The 21,458-nt window shown below is 36.7% G+C and overlaps 2 protein-coding genes across 3 annotated transcripts; both read left to right on the top strand.

Annotated features, from left to right (window-relative positions):
- Window positions 1–9,190: 9,190 nt before the first annotated feature.
- On the top strand, window positions 9,191–16,097 carry LOC109157650 (ribulose-1,5 bisphosphate carboxylase/oxygenase large subunit N-methyltransferase, chloroplastic). Of its 2 annotated transcripts, XM_019305504.1 has the most exons (16): window positions 9,191–9,371; window positions 9,476–9,566; window positions 10,095–10,269; window positions 10,357–10,462; window positions 10,644–10,726; window positions 10,863–10,889; window positions 10,991–11,073; window positions 11,263–11,373; window positions 11,672–11,752; window positions 12,202–12,266; window positions 12,805–12,861; window positions 13,064–13,135; window positions 13,309–13,554; window positions 14,438–14,553; window positions 14,743–14,838; window positions 15,702–16,097. In XM_019305504.1, the coding sequence occupies exons 1-16, from the start codon at window positions 9,321–9,323 to the stop codon at window positions 15,853–15,855; spliced, it is 1,614 nt and encodes a 537-aa protein (XP_019161049.1). In that variant the 5' UTR covers window positions 9,191–9,320; the 3' UTR covers window positions 15,856–16,097. The 2 variants fall into 2 exon arrangements, with proteins under 2 accessions (XP_019161049.1, XP_019161051.1); XM_019305506.1 differs by lacking the exon at window positions 15,702–16,097 and having other exon boundaries at window positions 14,438–14,597; window positions 14,743–14,834.
- Window positions 16,098–17,149: 1,052 nt separating this feature from the next.
- Window positions 17,150–19,675, top strand: LOC109157598 (serine/threonine-protein kinase 10-like). The gene is made up of 4 exons (XM_019305452.1): window positions 17,150–18,363; window positions 19,120–19,218; window positions 19,320–19,388; window positions 19,485–19,675. Exons 1-4 carry the CDS (start codon window positions 17,150–17,152, stop codon window positions 19,633–19,635), a joined length of 1,533 nt encoding a protein of 510 aa, XP_019160997.1. The 3' UTR covers window positions 19,636–19,675.
- Window positions 19,676–21,458: the final 1,783 nt, after the last annotated feature.

Genomic DNA, 21,458 nt, shown 5'->3' with positions numbered 1-21,458 from the left:
AAACATCCAAAAGCACAATAAAAGCACTGGATAGTGAGGGGAAAATCATCTAGCTTTACTCAGCACAGTTCTACAACTGTGAATAACTCAGTCCCTTAGATCTTCATAATGAGTTGTGATCATCCTCGCAAATCATTACAGGTCTGTAGAGATCATCAACATTCAACACATCCATCATTGACACAAGAATAAACCAAACAAATCAAGAGAAAGTAATATAGATGCACCAGTGTAGTCCAACAACTTAGAGAAACAATGAAGCACTGGAAGTAGAAAGAACATCACACCCATTTTGACTCCCTTAGAAAAATTATTGCAAATCCACTCCCCATTGTAGTGAGTTTGTTTAGTTATACCAAAATACCAATAAGAAAATAAGTCCTCATCACACTGCTCATGTTACTGTATGCTACATATCATTAAAAATAATTCAGGAGTAGAAGTGATAGACAAAAACTTTCTATAACAACTCAAATTCTCAAACAATTAAGCGTGTGAAGATATCAAGTGTGATGGAGGGATGTGATCCTAGACTTGTGGTTTATCTTTGTCAAACAACCCATATCCGTAGTTGCGAGTCTACTTCATATCATTATCTCATATATAGAGAAAAGAACAACATCACATCAAGAGAGTTTATTTTACTTAAGTCATTATTAGACCCATATAACAATTACTACATATAAAATTTGACCAATAAACCTCAACTACTCTCTTGTATTATACTCTGAATTTTCACAGTGATCATTATATGTTGTTGTGATATACACCACAATATGATGATCATCATGATTTGCTTTTGCTTGTTGATGAGCTTCATCACCAGACAAAACAACGGAGGGCAGACCCGGATTTTGAGTTGTAGCATGTAAATAATTAGATGAGGGGTTTAAAAATTGAATAATAGATAGCACTAATGTGGCCTTGTTTAGTGGCAGCAATGGAACAACACTGGAACAGGGAAAAGAAGAAAAGAAGAAAAAACGGTGGAGTGAGACAGAAGAAACCATCCATGTTGGTCAGGTCCGCAACTTATCATGAGATAAGATTTTCAGTTTCCCACATAAGTTCCCAAAAGAGTACTATCAAGATAGAAATGCATTTTCAGTTTCACAAAAAAACATACACTTCTACCATCACCTATAAAGCCAACCTTGATTCACTATGTTTTTAAATGAACATCATATGCATTACAAACCGTGACACTGAAACCTTAACCACCAGAATTGAATTCTCTACCTAAACATTTTATCTTTTTATTATTCCTACTCTGGATCAAACAAAAATGAAAATATCACCCGATAAAGCAACTTTCAAGACTTCCACACTGTCATAAAGAGTTAAATATACAAACTCTAAGCATCACTATCCATCCAACAATAAGAATAAACAGGGAAAGTAAGAACCTGAAGGTGGTGGAGAAGAGATAACAGAGGTTGGAATTACAAACTAAAGTTTTAGAGAAAGGAACCAATAAAAGCCTGGAATTATTGGATTGTGCCTTCAGTGTACAATGGAGCAGTATAAGTAGCTACATACATCCTAAAATCAAGCAATGTTCCAAAACTAAATAAAGTAATAAGAAATTCATAACTAATTTGACTGGCAAAATTTTGCAATTAGGTATTTGAGCATTCAAGGACTGCCATCAAATTGTATGAAATTAACAACAAATATTAATTAATTTACCTTAGATTAAACATTGAGGCGCAATTGATATTCATACCCATTGAATGCCGCTGCTGTTGATTGTAGTTGTTCTTACCGGTGATGAGAATGTAATAAAGAGGATTGCGCTGATTGCAGGTCCTCATAGGTACCGTATGAGAGATAGGAAATCAAAGATTAGCTTATGAATAATGGGAGGAATCTGCTGAGAAAATGAGCCGTATGAATTAGAGAGAATGCGGAAATAAAATTAGTGGACGAAATGAAGCTTGCCTTTTTTATATCATATTTAACGGTTCTAGCCAAGAAATCAGGATGAATCACAAAGGATGCAGAAGGAAAATGGGTGGACGAAATAGAGTTTGCCTCTTTTATATTATATTTAACGAATCCGTTTAATTAACTTAACACTAACAGAATACATTGGATATTTTTGTCCAAAACAATATACTGTACAACATTAGAAACAAAATGTACAACAACTTAAGCAGTTAAAAATGGGACAAAAACCAAGGACATAACCATCATTGGAACTTATTTAGTTTTTAGATTAGATTTAGATTCATGAATGCTTTTATGATTTCTATGGCTATTGTAGGCTAAATTTGTTAGGGTTTGAATTGTGAAAGTGTGTGATGATGATGCATTTGTGACTTAGTTCTTGAATTAGGGATTGATTGATTGCATTGCTTATATGTTTTGTTGTTGGGGATTGATTTGTTTGCATCTAAGGAGCTTGATCACCTCCTATGATTGTGTTGAGGGATTGACCTTTGCTAGGTCAATTCAAGCTCCAATCCTTAGCATTTCCTAGCTCAAGGAATCTTACGTGACTTGGTTGGTAAGGAGTTGTAGGCAAGGTATTCGAGGAAAGGTTTAGGTGAGCCTTAAACAAGTTCTAGTAGTCTAAGTTACGGAAGGACGCAAGCCATTCCCTAGACATAGCATTTGCATCCTCTATCCCTATGTTAAATGATTGTAAGAGCATCGTAATCCACACTAAGCAATTCAACCTTATCTACTTTACATTTATTTACAACTTGTTAGTAATTGTTCATTAGGTCCACTACAACCATCCATCTTATTTGTGTGCGTGACGTGCGGTCAAACAACATATATCGATGTCTTTATTTTCTGAAATTAGCAACTTAGGGCTAACTCCGATTTGCCGTCCCTTGAGAACAATATAATCCGGGATTCATCCCAACACAAAAATTCTTCTTGACATCCGTCACGTTGTCAGTTTCCCTTAACGTACCCATTACTCATATGTGTAACACATGTCGCATTGTCATCATACAGGATAGTGAGAATATCACCTTTACTTTCTATACTGCATGAGATATTGATATGATATATCAACAATCTTAATCATACACACTCTCGTGAAGCCTCATATAGAGCAATAATCTATGAGTGATTAGATGAGGTAGCAACTAAGGTCTATTTAACAGATCTCCACAAAGGAAAACATAACCAGACTAAGATTTGGCGTTATGGGGATCAGGCATGTAGCCAGCATCTGAATAACCCACCAATGTAATATCCTGGTTGTTCTCAAAATAGAAATCAAGATCTTTTGTACGTTGAAGATATCTGAGGATATGTTTTACTCCATTCCAATGTATTCTAGCTAGAGATACACTAAACCTAGCTAATAAATTCACTAAAAATGCAATATCAGCCCTAGTGCGCAGAACCCTAGAATTCCCCTATAAATAGATTCTTTCATGTTTTGGTAGAGAGAGCAGCCCCAATGAACAGTAGTAGGGAAAATTTATATATTAGATTATTTATAACTTTCCTTGTTATTTTATTGATTTATCAAGTTATATTTTGTGATTCTTAGCTTAGATTACTTGGTTCTTGTGTTTGTTGCTTTTATCTTGTGAATCTTTACTTTATTGAAGGATTATCTCTGTATTTATTTCTTTAATATATTCTTGGATGATGTTATTTATGAATGTTCTTCTGTTTTTCATATTTATTATGAGTGAGTAGTTTAGTATAGGGGTTGGATAGTGGTGTATATTGTGTTTGATACATATTGCATAAATAAAAGGGTTTGAAACCCAACCTAGGGTTATTATTATTGTGAGATGTTTTGTATTATTGTGTTGATGATTTTGTGCACAACCTTGTCAATACTTATTGGTTTTAAGACTATTGAGCTTTCAACGACTGGCCAACACAACCGTTAAAATAACGAGTGTATGAAAATATAGAGAGAATATGGGTATTGTATTGTGGAACATTGTTTGTCCCTCTTCTTCATATATTGGGGGGGGGGGGGTACTTATACATATTTTGGACTAAGAGCCCTACAAGGACTATAAATACTAGATTGCTTCCTATTGAGAATCCGAATTACATTGAAAGTCAATATAAGATAAGTCTAATCCTATCGAAAACTCCTTTACTATCTTCGTATTCGGGCTCCCTCTTGGGATTTCGTGATTCAATCATTTTATTGGGTCGGTCCACCCAGTCAGCTTGGTACACCATCCATCATCCAATCCCACACTTCCTTGAGATTTTGCGGAGTTGGTGTCTCAGGAAAGTAGATTAATCTATAAATTCATCAAAGGCAAAAAAAAAAAAAAAAAAAATTGATCAGTTGGTGGTGCCTATAAGCCTAGGCTATAAGTGGCTGCTGGCGAGTCCCCCCAATTCAAAATTCAAGTTTCCTTTTTTTTTTTTTTTTAAATTAGAGTTAATACCTCCAATGGTTCTCTGAGTATTAGCCATATTCCACCCTTGGTCCTCCAACTTTAAAACGACCACGTGACATCTTTTGTCTTTTTTAAAATAACCACACGTGGTCCTCGCTTAGAGATTGTGTTAAGTAGACGTTAAATGTGGGGCCAAGTTGTCATTTCCCATTTCTTTTCTCTTTAAAGTCGTCGTTCCAAGTATGTAGGTCGCCATTTTCGTCCAAATCTCTCACAACCCTAATATACAGTGAATTGAAGCTCATTGGTTCAGTGTTTGGCAATGGAGGCGTCGTATGGATCAAGTTCCACGTTTAGGAGGCGCAATATTGGAGAGTTTAATGGTCGAGTATGTATACGTGGAAACAATATGAAGCTTAGTACTTCATGGACAAATCAAAATCCAGGGCGTAAGTATTTGGTTTGCTCCAATGAAAGGGTTAGTATATTTTTTTTCCTGTTTTTGGCGTAATTTTATTGTTTAATTCACAATTGTTTTGAATTGTTTGGTTGGATTCCCAAACAACATAGGGGATTAAAAATTGTTCGCTTTTCGAGTGGTTCGATCCTCCCATGTGTTCAAGATAAAAAATGATAATACTGGGGTTGTTAAAGATGATAAACAAGAATGGACAAGAAATTGAGCGGTTGACCGGGCAACTTCAAGAAATCCGATCAATGCGTGTTGAACCGGGCATGAAGAACATTTACATAGGGTTGATATTAGTAGTTGTAATACTATTGGTTTTTTTTTTTTTTTTGAATTGTTTGTGTTTATATAGAAAAAGTTGTAGGTTCTAATAAGATTAGGATGTTGTCCTACAATTACCATTGATGTGTAATGTTAGCAATGGTAATGGTTATGTTACTTGGCAGTGAATTGTGTTGTATGAATTTAGTTGGCAATGGCAGTGAATTGTTGGCAATGGAAATGGTTAATTTTGTTAGTTGGCAATGAAAATGGTTAATATTTGGTAGTTGGCAATGCAAATGGTTAATTTTGTTAGTTGGCAATGTAAATGGTTAATTTTGTTAGTTGGCAAGGACACTGGCTCCACTGGAAATAAACATGAAGTAACTAACATGCAGAAATCAAGATTTGAGTAGCACTGGAAATAAACACAAGAAGAGATTAACATTTGCATTGAACTGTGGCTCCACAAGTGGCTTGTCAGTACAAATTAACATTAACAAAGCTATTCTTAAGCCTAACATTGGTAATTACAAACAAAAACCAAACAATGTCAACAATTTGCCTTGCAAAAGAACTACTGTTTTCCCATGATTAAAACATTCCAAAAACCAAAACCATTCCAAAATGTCAAGTGTTTGCCTAGCAGCTATTCTAGTCAATATTGAAGGGAGTATCATCAGAAGTTGGTGGGAATTTAGACTTGAATGCTTGGCTAGCAGCACGGGTTGGATATTTCCTACAGTTGACAACAACATGCTTAGCTTTCCGAGTTGGAGTTATCCTTTGTTGAGCATTGTGATCATCTGGCTGAAGTTGAGTGTTGTCATCATCCCCATCTATATGTGGCTGAGTAGAGGGGGTGTGTAGGTCTATTTCTTCATGTTCTTGGTGCTGTTGTAAAATGCCTCCACTGGCTCCAATGCCTCCTATAGCAGTTCAAATAAATTAGAGGTTCAAATAACAGTTCAAATAAATTAGCAAACCTTGCTGTTGTCCAAGAGTTATGCCACTGCCATTAATCAACTCAGTAACTAGGGCATCAATATCCAAATTAGCTAACAAATTATATGGAGTATCAGTCTCCATTTCAGCTGTCATGGTTGGGGGTGCTTGACTTGGACTTGGATCAACTGCCCTGGTTGGGGGGGTGCTTGACTTGGACTTGGATCAACTGCCATGTTTGGTGGTTCTTGACTTGGACTTGTACCAATAGGTAGGGGTGTGCATAACCGACCGAACCATTTGCCGTCTTCATTGCATCCGAACCGAACCGTCATCCGAACTGTATAGGCCAAACTGCTACATTAATTTAAATGGTTTTCTTCATTCGGGTAGGGTGTATGGATTACCTACCCGAACCGCCAGAATATTCGATAAAAGGGCTAGGGCTACAAATGCTTAGTATTAAACGCCGTCGTGTAGATTGTGTATATAGTCCACGCTTCTGTCTTAGGGTTTCTCGCTTTTGGCAACAATAGCATAGTTAACCATCTTGTTCTTCCAAATCCATGTGCACCCTTCATGCCTATTAACTAAAGTACTCACCCTCCAATTCATATCAATGTTTTCTTTACTAAGGGTTATCTTCCAAGGACATTCATCATGTTTACAAATAACTATACATCTCACATTATCATTTTTAAGGTATTTCAAGTCCTTCCCATTAGCAAAAGCATAATTCGTTATAGCTTCTTTAAATTGTTCCTTTGACTTAAAAGTTAATCCAATGCAGAATTGTGATGACTTCATCTCACTATGAGGCCTAAATTGTGGTAGTTTTAGCCTCTCATTGTCTGAATTGCTATCCCTTGCACTATCTTCATCATAGTAAGTAATCTCTACATCAATATTAATCTGTTTTTTAGGAATATTGGTTGCTGCCTCCACCTGATTTTCATTACCACAATACTCTACACTTGAGATCTATATTAATGTCATAATCTAAGTCATCTTCCCCACCACATTCACTTTCATCTATTCCCCATTCATAACTACTGTCTTCTCCACCAACTACCCAAACCTCAACCACATCAAACAAATCCAGTTGATTAAATGTTTCCCAAGCTACCCTGCCAGTTACTAACTCCACTAAACCCCCAACAGTAGGTATAAAAAACTGAACACTTTCTACAGATGTATATCCCAATTCCTTCATTTTATCAACAAGAGTGATTAATCCCCATTCACCTACTTCCATGTTGTTAAACATTTCTGTTGCTCCTCCCACATACCTAAGGTTTTCACCTTTTCCTAAAAACCCTCCATGTTTTAACCTAAGAGTAAACCCACTATTTGATATTGTATTTTCTACAAATGAAATCACATAATACTATTAATACACAGAGAAAAGAATTAAAGCACAACACATCCAACTGTGTTTCCAGGAGTAAAGCACAGTACAATACATTTATCTAGGGAGTAAAGCACATGTATCTATGAGTAAAGTTATACAAAGAACACTTTCCCACACACCCACCTGCTAAAGTTAAACAAAATATAGACAAAAAAAACATGGTCCCCGACACTTTCTCACAACATATATAAGTCTAAATATATTGTGGGTACCACATTTGCATTAAAATACACAGCTAAATGCACATTCGGAAACATATATATAAACCTTACCTTCATTACTTGTAGCCATGACTGCTGCTTCGAACACTACTTCTTCTCTGCTTTGTCGACTGGGTGTTATCCGCTTTCTATGGAGGTGGTGTCGTCAAGCTAATTACAAGAACTTGGTCGAGTTCGCAGTTCGCATTCTTCTTCGTCTTCGCTTCGTCTCTCTTATGGTGAATTCACAGATTATGGCTAAAATGAATTTGGGGGGAAATCTCAAACGATATCAGCATTATAATTAAAAGAAATAGAAATGACATGTTTGCCCTCAACCTTTAACGTCCACTTGACATCAACCCTAACGGAGGACCACGTGTGGTTATTTTAAAAAAGACAAAGGACGTCACGTGGTAGTTTTAAAGTCGGAGGACCAGGGGTGGAATATGGCTAATTCTCAGAGGACCATTGGAGGTATTAACTCTAAAAATGATATCAAACTAATGGCCTTATTATGATACTACAATAGTCAATTATACATAGTAGCTAACTATATTGGTTTATCTTCCTAACTGTTAATAGACTTTCTTAAGCTGCCTTGAATTCCAGATGTGCTTAATTGGTCTTCCCTCCATTGTCTCTAGTTGATTACGGGCATATGTTTCTAATTTCATTCTTCATGTTCCTCACAGTCATCGTCTCGCTGATTGGGACATTCTAGAGGGGGTTTTTGTCCTTGGGTCGGCAAGGGTGTGATCCTCGACTGGGGGCTAGGGTGACCGACATTGGTTAGGGTGATTAGTCGGTCGTCCTCTTTGGATGAGGCCTTCGATCTCCATTCGCAGAGTGATGCATTCTTCGGTAGTGTGTCACGCACTCTTGCAGTAACGATAATATTTGGGTCCCCTAGTGCCTGGTCGGACACGTTGCGGCCAGTCACTTGGACGTAAGGGAGGTGGCGACAACAGGTCCGCTGCAGATGTAGGGTGGGATGGTCGTATCTTATACACTAGTTGGGACCTAAGTGCGGGGACCGCTCCGTAACGGAGGTTGATTGGTTATATGTCGGTACCTGTTATGTTTTCCCTTTTGGACTGTCGATTCATCGGATGTGTTTCTGTTTCTTCGCGGGGTTGTTTTGCCTCCTGCTGCCTCTTTTAGCGTAAGGCCTCCTCTGTTTCTTCGTATTTGTTAGCTCGCTGAATGGCTTACGTGTAGGTTTCGGGGGTTTTCCTCCGTAGGCTGGTTTATAAGTCCCCTTATCTCAAAGCTTCCATGAAACAACGTAAGCACTGTTCGATCATCTAGGTCATCTATTATATGTACCACTTTTTGTCACCATTTCAGGAATTCTTTCAATGTCTCTTACTATGTTGTACAAAAGCTAAAACCATGAAGTGTTTTTTAACTAATAGATTAAACATTTTTTCTTAATTAAACATTGATAATTATGTTATAGGTTTAATCTAAATTCAATTTATGTTTTAATGGTGACAAATTATAATTCACTATTATACATGCACACCATAGTGTATCAAATATTTTCCCTAAATAATTTATCTCATGGGAGACCTATACGATAACTGAGGTCTGAGGATCAAAATCTCTTAATTGAAATCTTGTAACATCGTTCCTTTCCTTCTACGCCGAAAGTTTAAACTCCCCAGTACACAGAGCACTGTGACGCAACAATGGCGGACGCCCAAGAAGTCAAGCTTGAACGGTTTCTCCAGTGGCTACAGGTTAACTCGAGTGTTCACTCTCTCATTTGTTTATCTTTTTATTCGTCAAAAAAAAAATCCACTATGAAAAATGTTGTTTTTATTTAATCACAACTTGATTTCAGTTGAATAAAGTGGAGCTACGCGGTAGCAGTATCAAGTGCAGCGGTTCGAACAAAGGGTTTGGAATTTTTTCCTCTAATGATGTCTCTGATGGTAATCTCAAAGTAGCTTTTCAGTGATTTTTCATTGAATGCTAAATATTCAATCTTTTAAACTGTGGTGGCTGGAAGGTTTGAAAACTGACCAGAAAAGGAATACTTTCAGAGTTTCAGCTTTGTGGTGTTAACTGTTAAGCCTAGTAAAGCACTCCAATGAATGATGATGCTTTTGATCTGAGAAATATAGTATTTACTCTTCATGTTTCTTTTGTTCTTCAAGAAAAAAATTTCTCTTGTCAGTCTGTATTCTCTAATTTTTCCCCAATCAATTTTCTTTTGTGATGGCTTCTTCTAGAGTTCATGCTTCCTAGGTTTCAATTGACTTTTAAAGGTGAATTCATGTTCTTGCAAAGAATGATCACTTAGTGATAGTCTCTTACTTTTCACATTGTCATTGCTCACGTTTATCTGGTAGAAGTTGAAAAAAGTAGTAGTGCTTTGGCAATGTATACATCTGAGTTTCTATATAGTTTGGACTTGGGATGAATAAATGTGTTACTTTTAGTGGTGTTGAAAATTTCAGGGATACAGCTGGTGGTTCCACTTGATTTAATTATAACTCCCATGAGGGTGCTTCAAGACCCTCTTTTTGGACCCCATTGCCGGGCCATGTTTGAGGAAGAGGAAGTAGATGACAGGTTCTTGATTATTTTGTTTCTAATGGTGGAACGCCTACGGAAGAACTCTTCTTGGAAACCGTATGCAATGGTCAATAATTTTCATGCTCCCACTACAAGTTTGTCCTTTTATAAAATGATAGTAATGCTGTGTGATTATCTTAATAGGTATTTTGATATTCTTCCAACCGAATTTGGGAATCCCCTTTGGTTTTCAGATGATGAGCTCTCTGAGCTGAAGGGAACTACATTGTATCAGGCAACTGATTTGCAGGTCTAGTCTCTTAATATATGATGGTGCTATGATTAACATAAGATAGTTGTTAGACACTAAGATATGATGATTTAGGTCTTTGGCACTTATACTATAGATATGTACTTTTTGAATTATCATGCTTGACCATAATAACATTTGAGGTAGATCATAATGGATTGATCGAAAGCATATGTTGCAGAGGCAAAAACTGCAGTATCTTTTTCATGAGAAAGTGAAGAAGTTGGCTGAGAAACTTTTAACTCTTGATGGATGCCCTGAAAGGTGTGTGAAGCTGTTCTATGATCATTACCACCAATGTGATCAGAACTCAGCCTTCTTTTTGCGGATTCTATTACCATATTTCTGCTATCAATATCTATTTTATCATATATTTTTTTTTCCTTTTAACATTTGACAGTGAAGTGAGCTTTGAGGACTTCCTATGGTACACATCTTTCGCAATGCTGTTTTCTTGCTTTTTGCTGCTTATGGTGCTTGATTTTCCTTGTACTGCAATGTTATGTTGCAAAACTATATTTATCCTAGGGCAAATTCCATATTTTGGAGTCGAGCACAAAATATACCTCTTCCACATTCCTATGTATTTCCAAAAAGTTCAGAAGGACAAGGTACGTCAATTCCTAAGAAATTTGGAGATTCTGAAACTTTTAGTAATCATATTTTTAGTGACAAATTGGATGATGAAGATATGAAATGTGACCTCACTGTTCAGGCATTTCTTTTACTGCTGAAAAAAACTTTTCTGTTGAGTATTCTAATAATTTATTTCTGTCTCTACTGAACAACATTTAAATCAGAACCTGTGTCTGATGAATCTGCAAAAAAAGACACAACTGTTGCATCTAAATCAGGAGAAGATACAGTTTGGGTAGAGGGTATTGTCCCAGGCATTGATTTTTGCAACCATGGTAAGTTGCAGTTATTATTGCTATACATTAATAAGGTTACCTTAGTTCTTTTTATATTTGACCAACTTGTGTTAATTTTCCATATTAGACTAGGATTTTTTGTCATGTTCTTATACTAGTTTTACTTTTATAGACTTTTAACTATTTAAAGAAAGAATGAAGGACTTCTTTGTATTTGTAAATGTAACATTAAACATATGGTTTCAGTTATTTGTTGCTTACAGTTAAACTAATTGAGGAATTAGCTGATTGTTTCATTTGGTGTGAATTCATAGCTTTCTGATATAATTATGCCCAGGTGTAAGGGCCACAGCTACATGGGAAGTTGATGCAACAGGACTTACAACTGGAATCCCGTTTTCTATGTACCTTCTTTCAGGTATCATCTTCTCCTTATTTTTTAATTTTGGCCCTGTTTGGTAAAAAATTGGCCTATAGGCCAATTTTGGCTTATTTGACCACCTATTAATTATTTGATTTAGTTAAAATATCAATATAAATGTTTGGTTAATTAATTTTTTGCAACTCCAAAAGGCTAAAATTCAAAAAGCTAGTCCAATCAACTTTTTCAATTAGCTTTTTGATAAAAGAAATTATGCCAAACAGCTATCAGCTAACAGCTAATTTACCAAACACTTTTCTACCATCAGCTAATGTTATCAACTATTTATACCCTCTAATTAACACAATTAGCTAACAACTAACAGCTATCAGCTAACAGCCATTTTACCAAACAGGGCCTTTATGTTTCCTTGATGCTGAATTACTTCTGTTTCCTGTTGCTGATATATCTTATTGATTATAATTATTTTCTTCCTAATTCCAAAGTTGGAGAAGTTCCTATCCATAGTGGCGAAGAGATATTAATTAGTTATGGCAACAAGGGAAATGAGGTACAGTCTTCTTTTTAGTTGTGGTAGGCTACATTTTTTGGGTGACGGGGGAAATCCGCAGCCACTACCCGAGGATGTGCACTGGGTAAACCCTGCCTTGTGACCCTAGCCGGCAAAGAACCACAAGGAGGTAAATCAGCCTAGGTTGCCCATAGCTGACCGCCTGACCAGCTCAAACCAAGAAGGTTGGGCTTCGAACTCGTGATATTGTGGTTACAAGTTTGTATTCTTAGCCATCTTGACTGGGGTTACCCCCTAGTAGGCTACCCGAGGATGTGCACTGGGTAAACCCCGCCTTGTGACCCTAGCCGGCAAAGGACCACAAGGAGGCAAATCAGCCTTGGTTGCCCATAGCTGACCGGCTCAAACCAAGAAGGTTGGGATTCGAACTCGTGATCTTGTGGTTACAAGTTTGTATTCTTAGCCATCTTGGCTGGGGTTACCCCCTGGTAGGCTATTATCTGTACCAGAAAATTATTTTTCCATGCTAGATCGATCACTCATGATAAGAACTGAAATTGACCCACTGATTATACAGGAGCTGCTTTACCTGTATGGATTTGTAATGGAGGATAATCCAGATGACTATCTCATGGTAATCTAATCTATGAATCTATCTAAATCCTGCCAAATCTTTTCCTTATTTCAGAAAATTTTCTAAATAGTTCACAGCCATAGATAGACCTCTGGCAAATGTTTCACCAGAAAGGAAAGAGAATTCTTTGCCAGCTTTGTGTAGATGTATATGTATATACAAAATATTTATCTTAGTTCGATATTTGTATTTGACATTGAAGGTTCATTACCCTGTGGGGGCTATTCAGGGCATTGCTTTCGCCGAGTCCAAATCACAGCTTCTTGAAGCACAGGCAAGAAACATTTTTTTGAAAAAATGAGAACGTGTAATCTAACATTTCCAAACATTCCAATTTGATATTTTTAAAAAAAATAAAAAAATTCAAGTGTGAATTTGCCATCTCTTTGAAGACATGTCTATAACATTTTCCCTTCTCTGGTGTCTCGACCCTTTTGGTGTGTGCAGAAAGCTGAATTGAGGTGTCTCTTACCAAGAAGTTTGTTGAAAGATGGATTTTTTCCTCCATGTATGCCTCGAATAGAAAACAATGATAAATGCTCCAGTAATAGTATCAGTGCCTATAGTTGGAGCGGTCAGCGGAAGATGCCCTCTTACTTGAATAGGCTTGTTTTCCCCGAGGATTTTTTGACTGCCTTGAGAACAATTGCAATGAAAGATGAGCTATATAAGGTCACGTCATTACTTACAGAGGTTTGTTTTCTCTCTGTATTGCTCTTAATTCAATTTCTGATAGAAAAAAGAAAGAGCGCATAAAGAAATTAGTACTCCTACAAAGAAATGCGAGAACTCTTGTTGCTATAAGCCTATAATATCTTCACAATGGTTGGAAAGGATTCGTCTATATCAAGGGATGTTTGCTTTGCTATTTAATTTAATAATTTTGCACTTCGACGATGTTATAATCTAAGATTGGGTCAAGGTTACTCAATTGGGCTATAATGCACATGGGCCAAACCACACTAACAGATTGGGCAAATTATTCTGTGGAAAGGTGGACCCAGGTCTAAATGTTCACAATTTACATACTAAATATTCACAATTTACCTTTTAAAAATTCACAATTTGTATACTACGAACACACAATGTTAACATATATGTAATTGATTACCTTTTGTATTCACAAGTTCCTTTCAAATACTGCAGTCACACAATATTAACAGATTAGGATTTGATGACCCTGTATTGTATTCAAAAATTCTCTTCTACAGTTATGTGTTTTGACTTAGAAACACATTTTATATTCTAGAAGTTCACAATTCCAATACTAAAAATACATAATTTATATATCGTTTAGGACTAGGTCCACCTTGGGCCCTTGCAAGGTGGACCCTGGTCCATGGTATAACAACTCAACAGATTGAATCCAATCAATTAGCTAGTCTAACCATAAACCCATATGTTCTCTCTTATATTTTCAATGTGAGACTCTTAATAGACGAATTAGTTCTGTTTTTTGTGGTAATATTCTAATTTCCTTCGGAGTGGACTTTGTTTCATCATAAGCACAATACAATAGTATCCGTTTCATGGTTGTTATTGTTGGTCATTAACCTAGTACTTATTTGTTATGAAGCTTGTTGGAGCCGGAGGCCAAAGGCAACCATCTGATGCAGAAGTTCGAGCAGCAATTTGGGAGGCATGTGGTGATTCTGGAGCCCTGCAAGTGCTTGTTGATCTGCTTAACATGAAGTAATTGCGATGTTTTGAACTATAGTCATGCTAAAGCTAATATTGTAGGCAACCATTTTCTTATCTGTGCGTGTAATTCTACACGGTACTGAGCGTAAAATATACTCATTTGACCTAAACTGCTGATAAAATATAGATAGATCAACGAAAATGCCCGTCTCTTGACTTGGTGAATCTCATGTTTTTAAGGATGACGGAGCTTGAAGAAGGTTCTGGCACAGAGGAGAATGACGCTGAATTACTTTGCAGTGCCCGCTCCATAGATAATTCAGTGGATTACCAAAGGTATGTTTTATACAATGCATTTCCCTTGATATAGTTACTAACCCTCCTCTATCAGGGTACCTCTGTCCCATTGGACATGCGGTTAGGGTTGTCAATGCAGGCTGGCTTGCTCCATCGCGGGTAGTAATTTTTGTAGGCCTTTGTGGACCAGCCCGCGGGCTAGAATTCTTCAACCCTAACCCATTCTAGCCGGCAGGCTAGAATTCTTCAACCCTAGCCCGCCTCATGCAGGTCCCACAGGCCAACTTCAAGTGCTTGTTAGGGCTTCAACCCAACAATCCTAGAATTCTTCAACCCTAAACCACCATGGGGCGGTTCAGGGCTGGCCTGCAGGCTTCGGCCTACTTTGACACCTCGCAAATTATGCCGTGCAAAAGTGGGCAACGCGTCTGACTTAAAAAAAAAAAAAACAGTTTCGATTGCCGTTAACGGCGTTATATTGTGCATAATTTGAACTATATATCCAGAATTAATGAACTATATATCCAGAATGAATGAACTATATATACCAGAATGAATGAACTATATATCCAGAATGAATGAACTATATATACCAAAATGAATGAACTATATATCCAGAATGAATGAACTATATCCAGAATGAATGAACTATATAGTTCAAATTATGCATAACATAACGTCGTTAACGACAATCGAAACTGATTTTTTTTTTTTTTTAAAGTCGGACGTCAAAACGACGTTGTTTTTGCAACTGTGTGCACAATGCACGGTGCACATGGTTGCACAGCATAACGCTCCGACGCCTCTACATGCGAACTCCATCACCTTTCTCCTAAAGCATCGGTTTTACGTGTTGGTATTCTGCTCATTTATTAAAACTATTTGATCCACATTCCTTGCAGCAAATACGATAATAATGGCACCAAAGAGAACAAATTGCTAAGCAGAAACAGGTGGTGTAGCATAGTATACCGCCATGGGCAAAAGCAACTCACCCGCCATTTCTTAAAGGAAGCTGAACATGCCTTGCAGTTAGCATTGAGTGAGGGAAACTAGAATTAGGGGTGTGTGGGCAGCCTTGAAAGTAGTTATATTTGAATAATAATGAGCTTTTCTCGTCATAATATATTTGTAGAAGACATTGCATGCTAAACTTGATTTCTTGAACATTTTACAATGGAACAAGTGTCAAATAGGTCAAAGAATTTATCGCTTTTGTGCAATTGGATTACTGAACTTAAAAAGTGTGCAATCGAACCATTAAATTAGCAAAATATGGACAATGGAGACATGTTTATGATTCCTTTTAATACAATTTAAGTTAAAAAGATTTTACTTTTTCATCCCAACTAATATGGTAGAAGAAAGGGCAATTCTTAGTGCATGCCATCTAAGTAATAAGATTGGATTTTAACTTGTTTAATGGTTTAATTGTACACTTTTTAGGTTCAATGATTTAATTGTACAAAAGGGGTGTTCGGCAATTAGCTGATAGCTGATTGATTTAATTGATAGTTGATTGTGTTAAATGGTTTGTTTGATCAGTTGTTTACTCTTAATTGGTTATATATAAATAACCTGTAAAGATATAAATATATTATGCTATTTTCTTAACTCTTAAAGTACTTTTACAATTATTATCATTATTAATTATTTTTAACTATTATTTTTTGTTTTATTATTAATATAATGTTATAATTATAATTCAATATTAAAAATACAATTTCAAATAAAAATATAATAAATATAAATTACCAAGACTATGTGGTCTAATGGTACCCGGGTTGGACTTCCATTTAGAAGATTGTGAGTTCGAGGCCTTCACTTTTAAGGCTATGCCATCCTAAGGTGTTGCTAAATGGATGGATCTTATCAACGTCCATGAATGAGAAAAAAAAAAAGAATAAATATAAATTGTTAATAATAATTCATGAGTTCTCAATTCAAATGTCGGGTTCTATGCAATTTGATATATTAAAAATGTAAAATTGAATAATATAAACACTATAATAACCCATAACTATTAAAATAAAATACAATAAGCTTATATTGATATTATGCCAATAAGTTAAGTTAAAAAACTGTTTATCAAACACTTATAGCTATTTGACCAATCAAACAGCTAAAATTGGTCAAATAAGCTACACTTTAGTTAATAAACCATTTTTTAAACACCTCAAAAATAATAACTTACTTATTTGACACTTTTTTTTTTTTTTTTTGTTTACAATCTGGTATGCAAAGCCTGATTCTTGAATATTTCATTTCAATGAATTATTACTAACTTCAGGTTTTGATGAAAAGGTAGTTACTAATAAACTACCTAATTAACTGCTTTCCCTCCTTCGCTATGCATAAACCTCTCTTAAACCCTACTGTTAATATTCCTACTTCTTCACTGCAACACTGCCTGCCAGTCTGCCATGAGATCTCAGGCGAAGAGCTTTTAAGATCAGAGATGGCTACCACAGACATCAATGAAGCTCGTCGTCGCAACTATCTCATAAATCTTGACTCACAAATGGTGTACAAGATAATCTCCGACGACCCAATCGGCAGAGATTCCGGCAACATTCCCGTCTACAAAGTAACCCACTCCGCCCTCCATGGCACAAAGGTTACTTTTAATCCCCACGACTTTCTTTGCGTGAAGAAGGCGAATCTCCGCCGCCGTGAAACCAATTCTTCAACAACGCCGCCATTGGACGAAGAAATCTCTACAAGAAACAATGCTTTGCCTCATCATCACAAGAACTTGATGCCGGTGGATGCCCATTTCGTCGACAAGCTAAGTGAGGATCTCTGCGTTGTGATGCCGTTCCCGGAGCGGGGCTCGCTCCGGTCAATCATGGCCGACGAATTCCCGTATGGGTTCCCGGAAGTGTTCATCTCCGTGGCCCTGAGATCGGTTCTCAAGGCCCTCCGGTTCCTCCACGGCGCCGAGATCCTCCACGGAGACGTCAACGCCGGCCACGTTTACGTGAAGAGCGGCCCTAAAATCATGCTGGGTTTCGCCGCCACGGTCTACGAACACCAAGTCTCCAATGTGGAATGTTCGTCTCACTCGGCGTTGCCGGCGACCCAGATTTCGACTTGGGCCGCCGCGCCGGAGGTGTACGATGGTGGGAATGGGAATAAGGCTGCAGACATTTGGCTGGTGGGGATCACCGCCATGGAATTGGCTTATGGGGGAATCAGAGTTCCGAATCGCGAAGCGCTTGAGGTTCTGATCAGGGGAATAATTGAAACCAAAAGGCTTCCCAAGAATTACCAGTTAGAAGAAGAAGGAGAAGAAAAAAGGTCATTTTCCAGGGAGTTTGAGAAGATGGTGGCAGAATGTGTGGCGTGGAACCCTGCGGATAGGCCCTCTGCTTGTACCCTTCTGAAACATGAGTTTTTCAGCAGGAGGATTAGGGGGTTGAAGAGGTCCACCTTCAAATCACACTTTCAACAAGTTGTGATTGATGAAAAGATAGAGAACTCCAATACCAACTCCTCGTCCCGGTCACCGTCACCGTCCTCGTCCTCTCTGGGTTTCTGGTCCTCTCCAGATGTTAACAAGAGGTAAGCCCGCTCTTCAAACTTATCAACTCTTCTGTAGTTATAATTGAAACTAACGCATATTTCATCTCAACTAAAAGCTAGCCTAAACAGACTTTTTAAACCTTTTGAATTGAGCTTGCTCTTGAAACTTATCAACTTAACCCGGCCCTTTGTAATTATAATTGAAACACATGTTTCATCTCACTTAAAAGGTTAAATAGACTTTTTAGACCTTTTGCATTGAAACACGTGTTTCATCTCAACTAAAAGGTTAAATAGACTTCTTAGACCTTTTGCATTGAGATGCTCTTGAAACTTATCAACCCTTCTGTAGTTATAATTGAAACATCTACTTCATTTTAACTAAAAGGCTAAACAGACTTTTTAGACCTTTTGCATGTGAAACAACATATATACTTTTTAGATTTTTGGCAATTTGCATGGGGTTAATCTCATATCAAATTGAAACTTTGCAATTTGCATGGGGTTAATCTCATATCAAATTGAAACATGTGTTCTAGTTAAGCTGATAGTTGGATTTATTACACGTTTATGCATGTGTATATATTGTATGCCAACAGTTATCCTTATAGTTTATATAATAAATTGATGTGCTTACTATACTGCTATGAGTCCCACCAATAATTTTCCTAATTAAGCTTGTGTACAATATAATGATGTTTCTGTAAACACTTTAATTTGTTTAATTTTAAGCAAGCCTGATTAGATTCTGGGATAACTTACGTACTGCATATATATATATGGTATGATATTAAGGAGGGTGAAATCTCACATTTCAATCCCTGGCCGGCCTGAAAGCTTTGATAATGTGTTTGATGATGAACCACTTAATCTCAACTTCAATTTCCCCAGCAGGTACGTATTAATTATATAATTAACTCCGATCCTCGCTCATATATATATAATTATTGTTAATTGCTAATTAATTAGGCACAAATTTCACATGTGGTCTACAGTCTACAATTTTACAATGATATCATTAAAGAAGTATCACCGAAGTTGCGGTTTTACAAGACGCCCAAGAGGTACGTACGTAATTAATGTAAACAATTAATTAAATTGCTTAGTTACTAACTCTTTCTTCATTGTATTGAACCTCGTACGTACACTTGTTTGTATAGAAAATTGTTTGACGATGATCTACCAGCAGGCCTCCATGAAGAATTAATTGATGAATATATAGGGGGTGATGAATGGAAGCTAACACTCGGCCGGAAAAACAAAAAAGTTACGTTGAAGAAGAAGAAAGATGAGATCAAAGAAGATAAGTAGCGCTGAATTGAAGCTTCCAATCAGACCCTAAAGCTAGGAAGAGAGAGAAATAATAATGTTCAAACCCCAGAATCATTTGATCAAAATACGGGGATATGATGCTTGATGAGACAATATAATATAATCTATATAATTCTAATAAAAGCAAATAATGTTAGGCCTTTAATTGGAATAAAAAAATGTCTGTAGTATTATTCTTAAAATGAATGATTCATATTAAAATGCATGACCTATGTACAATAGGAGGGAAATTGATGATGAGATCCAATATTTGAATGCATGCATGCATGGAAGTAGCTAGCTAGTTAGCTTAGGGCTTTAATCTATGAAAAAAACAATAATACTATTGGAAAGCATAATGCCTAAGCTATTGAGTAAGAAATTAAAAGTAACCACTAAAATATTGACCTATTTAATCATTATTAACAGATTTAAGTTTAAATAATTAATCTAAGTATGTAATAGAGTCAGTAACATTTAAAAAAAAATACTCCGTATTTAATTAACTTTTTATAACAGTTAAACACTAAAATTTAAAAAACTGTTCAAAACGTTATTTTCGATCTAACTTTTTTAAAAGGTCATTTTGTATTTAATTAAAATTACCAAACATTTTTCAACAATTCATTAATGCTATTAATCAATTACATTTTTCTACAATAATTAATGTTATTAATTAGTTAAATACTCAAATTCACAAATCTAACAGCCATTTACCAAACACCTCTAAGGCCCTGTTTGGTAAAAAATTAGCCTATAGGCAAACTTTGGCTTATTTGACCACTATTAATTGTTTGATTTAGTTAAAATATCAATATGAATGTTTAGTTAATTAACTTTTTGCAACTCCAAAAAGCTAAAATTGAAAAAGCTACCCCAAGCAACTTTTTCAATTAGCTTTTTGAAAAAAGAAATTATACCAAACAGCTAACAGCTAACGGCTAATTTACCAAACACTTTTCTACAATCAGGGTTGTAAAAATCCCGCCTAGGCACCGAGTAATCGGCGCCTAGGCGCTAGGCGCCGATAGGCCGTGGCGATTTCCGCCCTAGGCTCCCGCCTAGGAGACCGGCCGCCTAGGCGCCCGCCTAGCGCCTAATTCAGCCGCCTAGCACCTAACTCGTCCGATTACGCCGAGTTAACTCGTCAATTTCTGTCGAGTTAACCCGACCGACTCGACTTTGCTAATTTTTTCCATTTATATGACATATACATATAATATGACATATATACACTCATAGACTAATTTGATACTTTCAATCTTTGGATGATTGAAGTATTTGGATATTTCATTTGAGTTTTTTTTTTTTTTTAATATTCTTTTGATGGTATGACTTATGAATTGTAATTATGTCATTTATTTGGATGTGTTATTTGATTGAATGTTGAAAACAACCTCATTAAAATTGTCAAATTGCAAGTTTGCTACTATTTTTTTCGCGACCGCTTAGCGCCGCCTAGATTCCGCCTAGGCGCCAACTAGACCGCTTAGGCGCTAGGCGCTGCCCGGGCGCCCGACTAGCGCCCAGCGCCTACTGCAACCATGTCTACAATCAACTAATGTTATTAACTATTTATACCCTCTCATTAACACAATCAACTAACAACTAACAGCTATCAGCCATTTTACCAAACAGGGCCTAAATCTCACTGCAGCTAAGTGTTCCCAATGCTTTTGTGTGTGTTTCCTGCCTGGTTCATTATCTTTGTATTTCCTTTCTGGGCTCTTCAATAGTTAGTTCCTTGAAGTGGAAGTTTTTGGGGGTTGAGCTTAATCCCTAGCCGGCTAGCCCTTCGCCAATTCGCCTCAGCTGCGAGCAGC

Source organism: Ipomoea nil, unplaced genomic scaffold, assembly GCF_001879475.1.
Source record: "Ipomoea nil cultivar Tokyo-kokei standard unplaced genomic scaffold, Asagao_1.1 scaffold2791, whole genome shotgun sequence".
NCBI lineage: Eukaryota > Viridiplantae > Streptophyta > Magnoliopsida > Solanales > Convolvulaceae > Ipomoea > Ipomoea nil.
The sequence above is the reverse complement of the archived record's forward strand: the minus strand, read 5'-3'. Positions and strand labels throughout refer to the sequence as shown.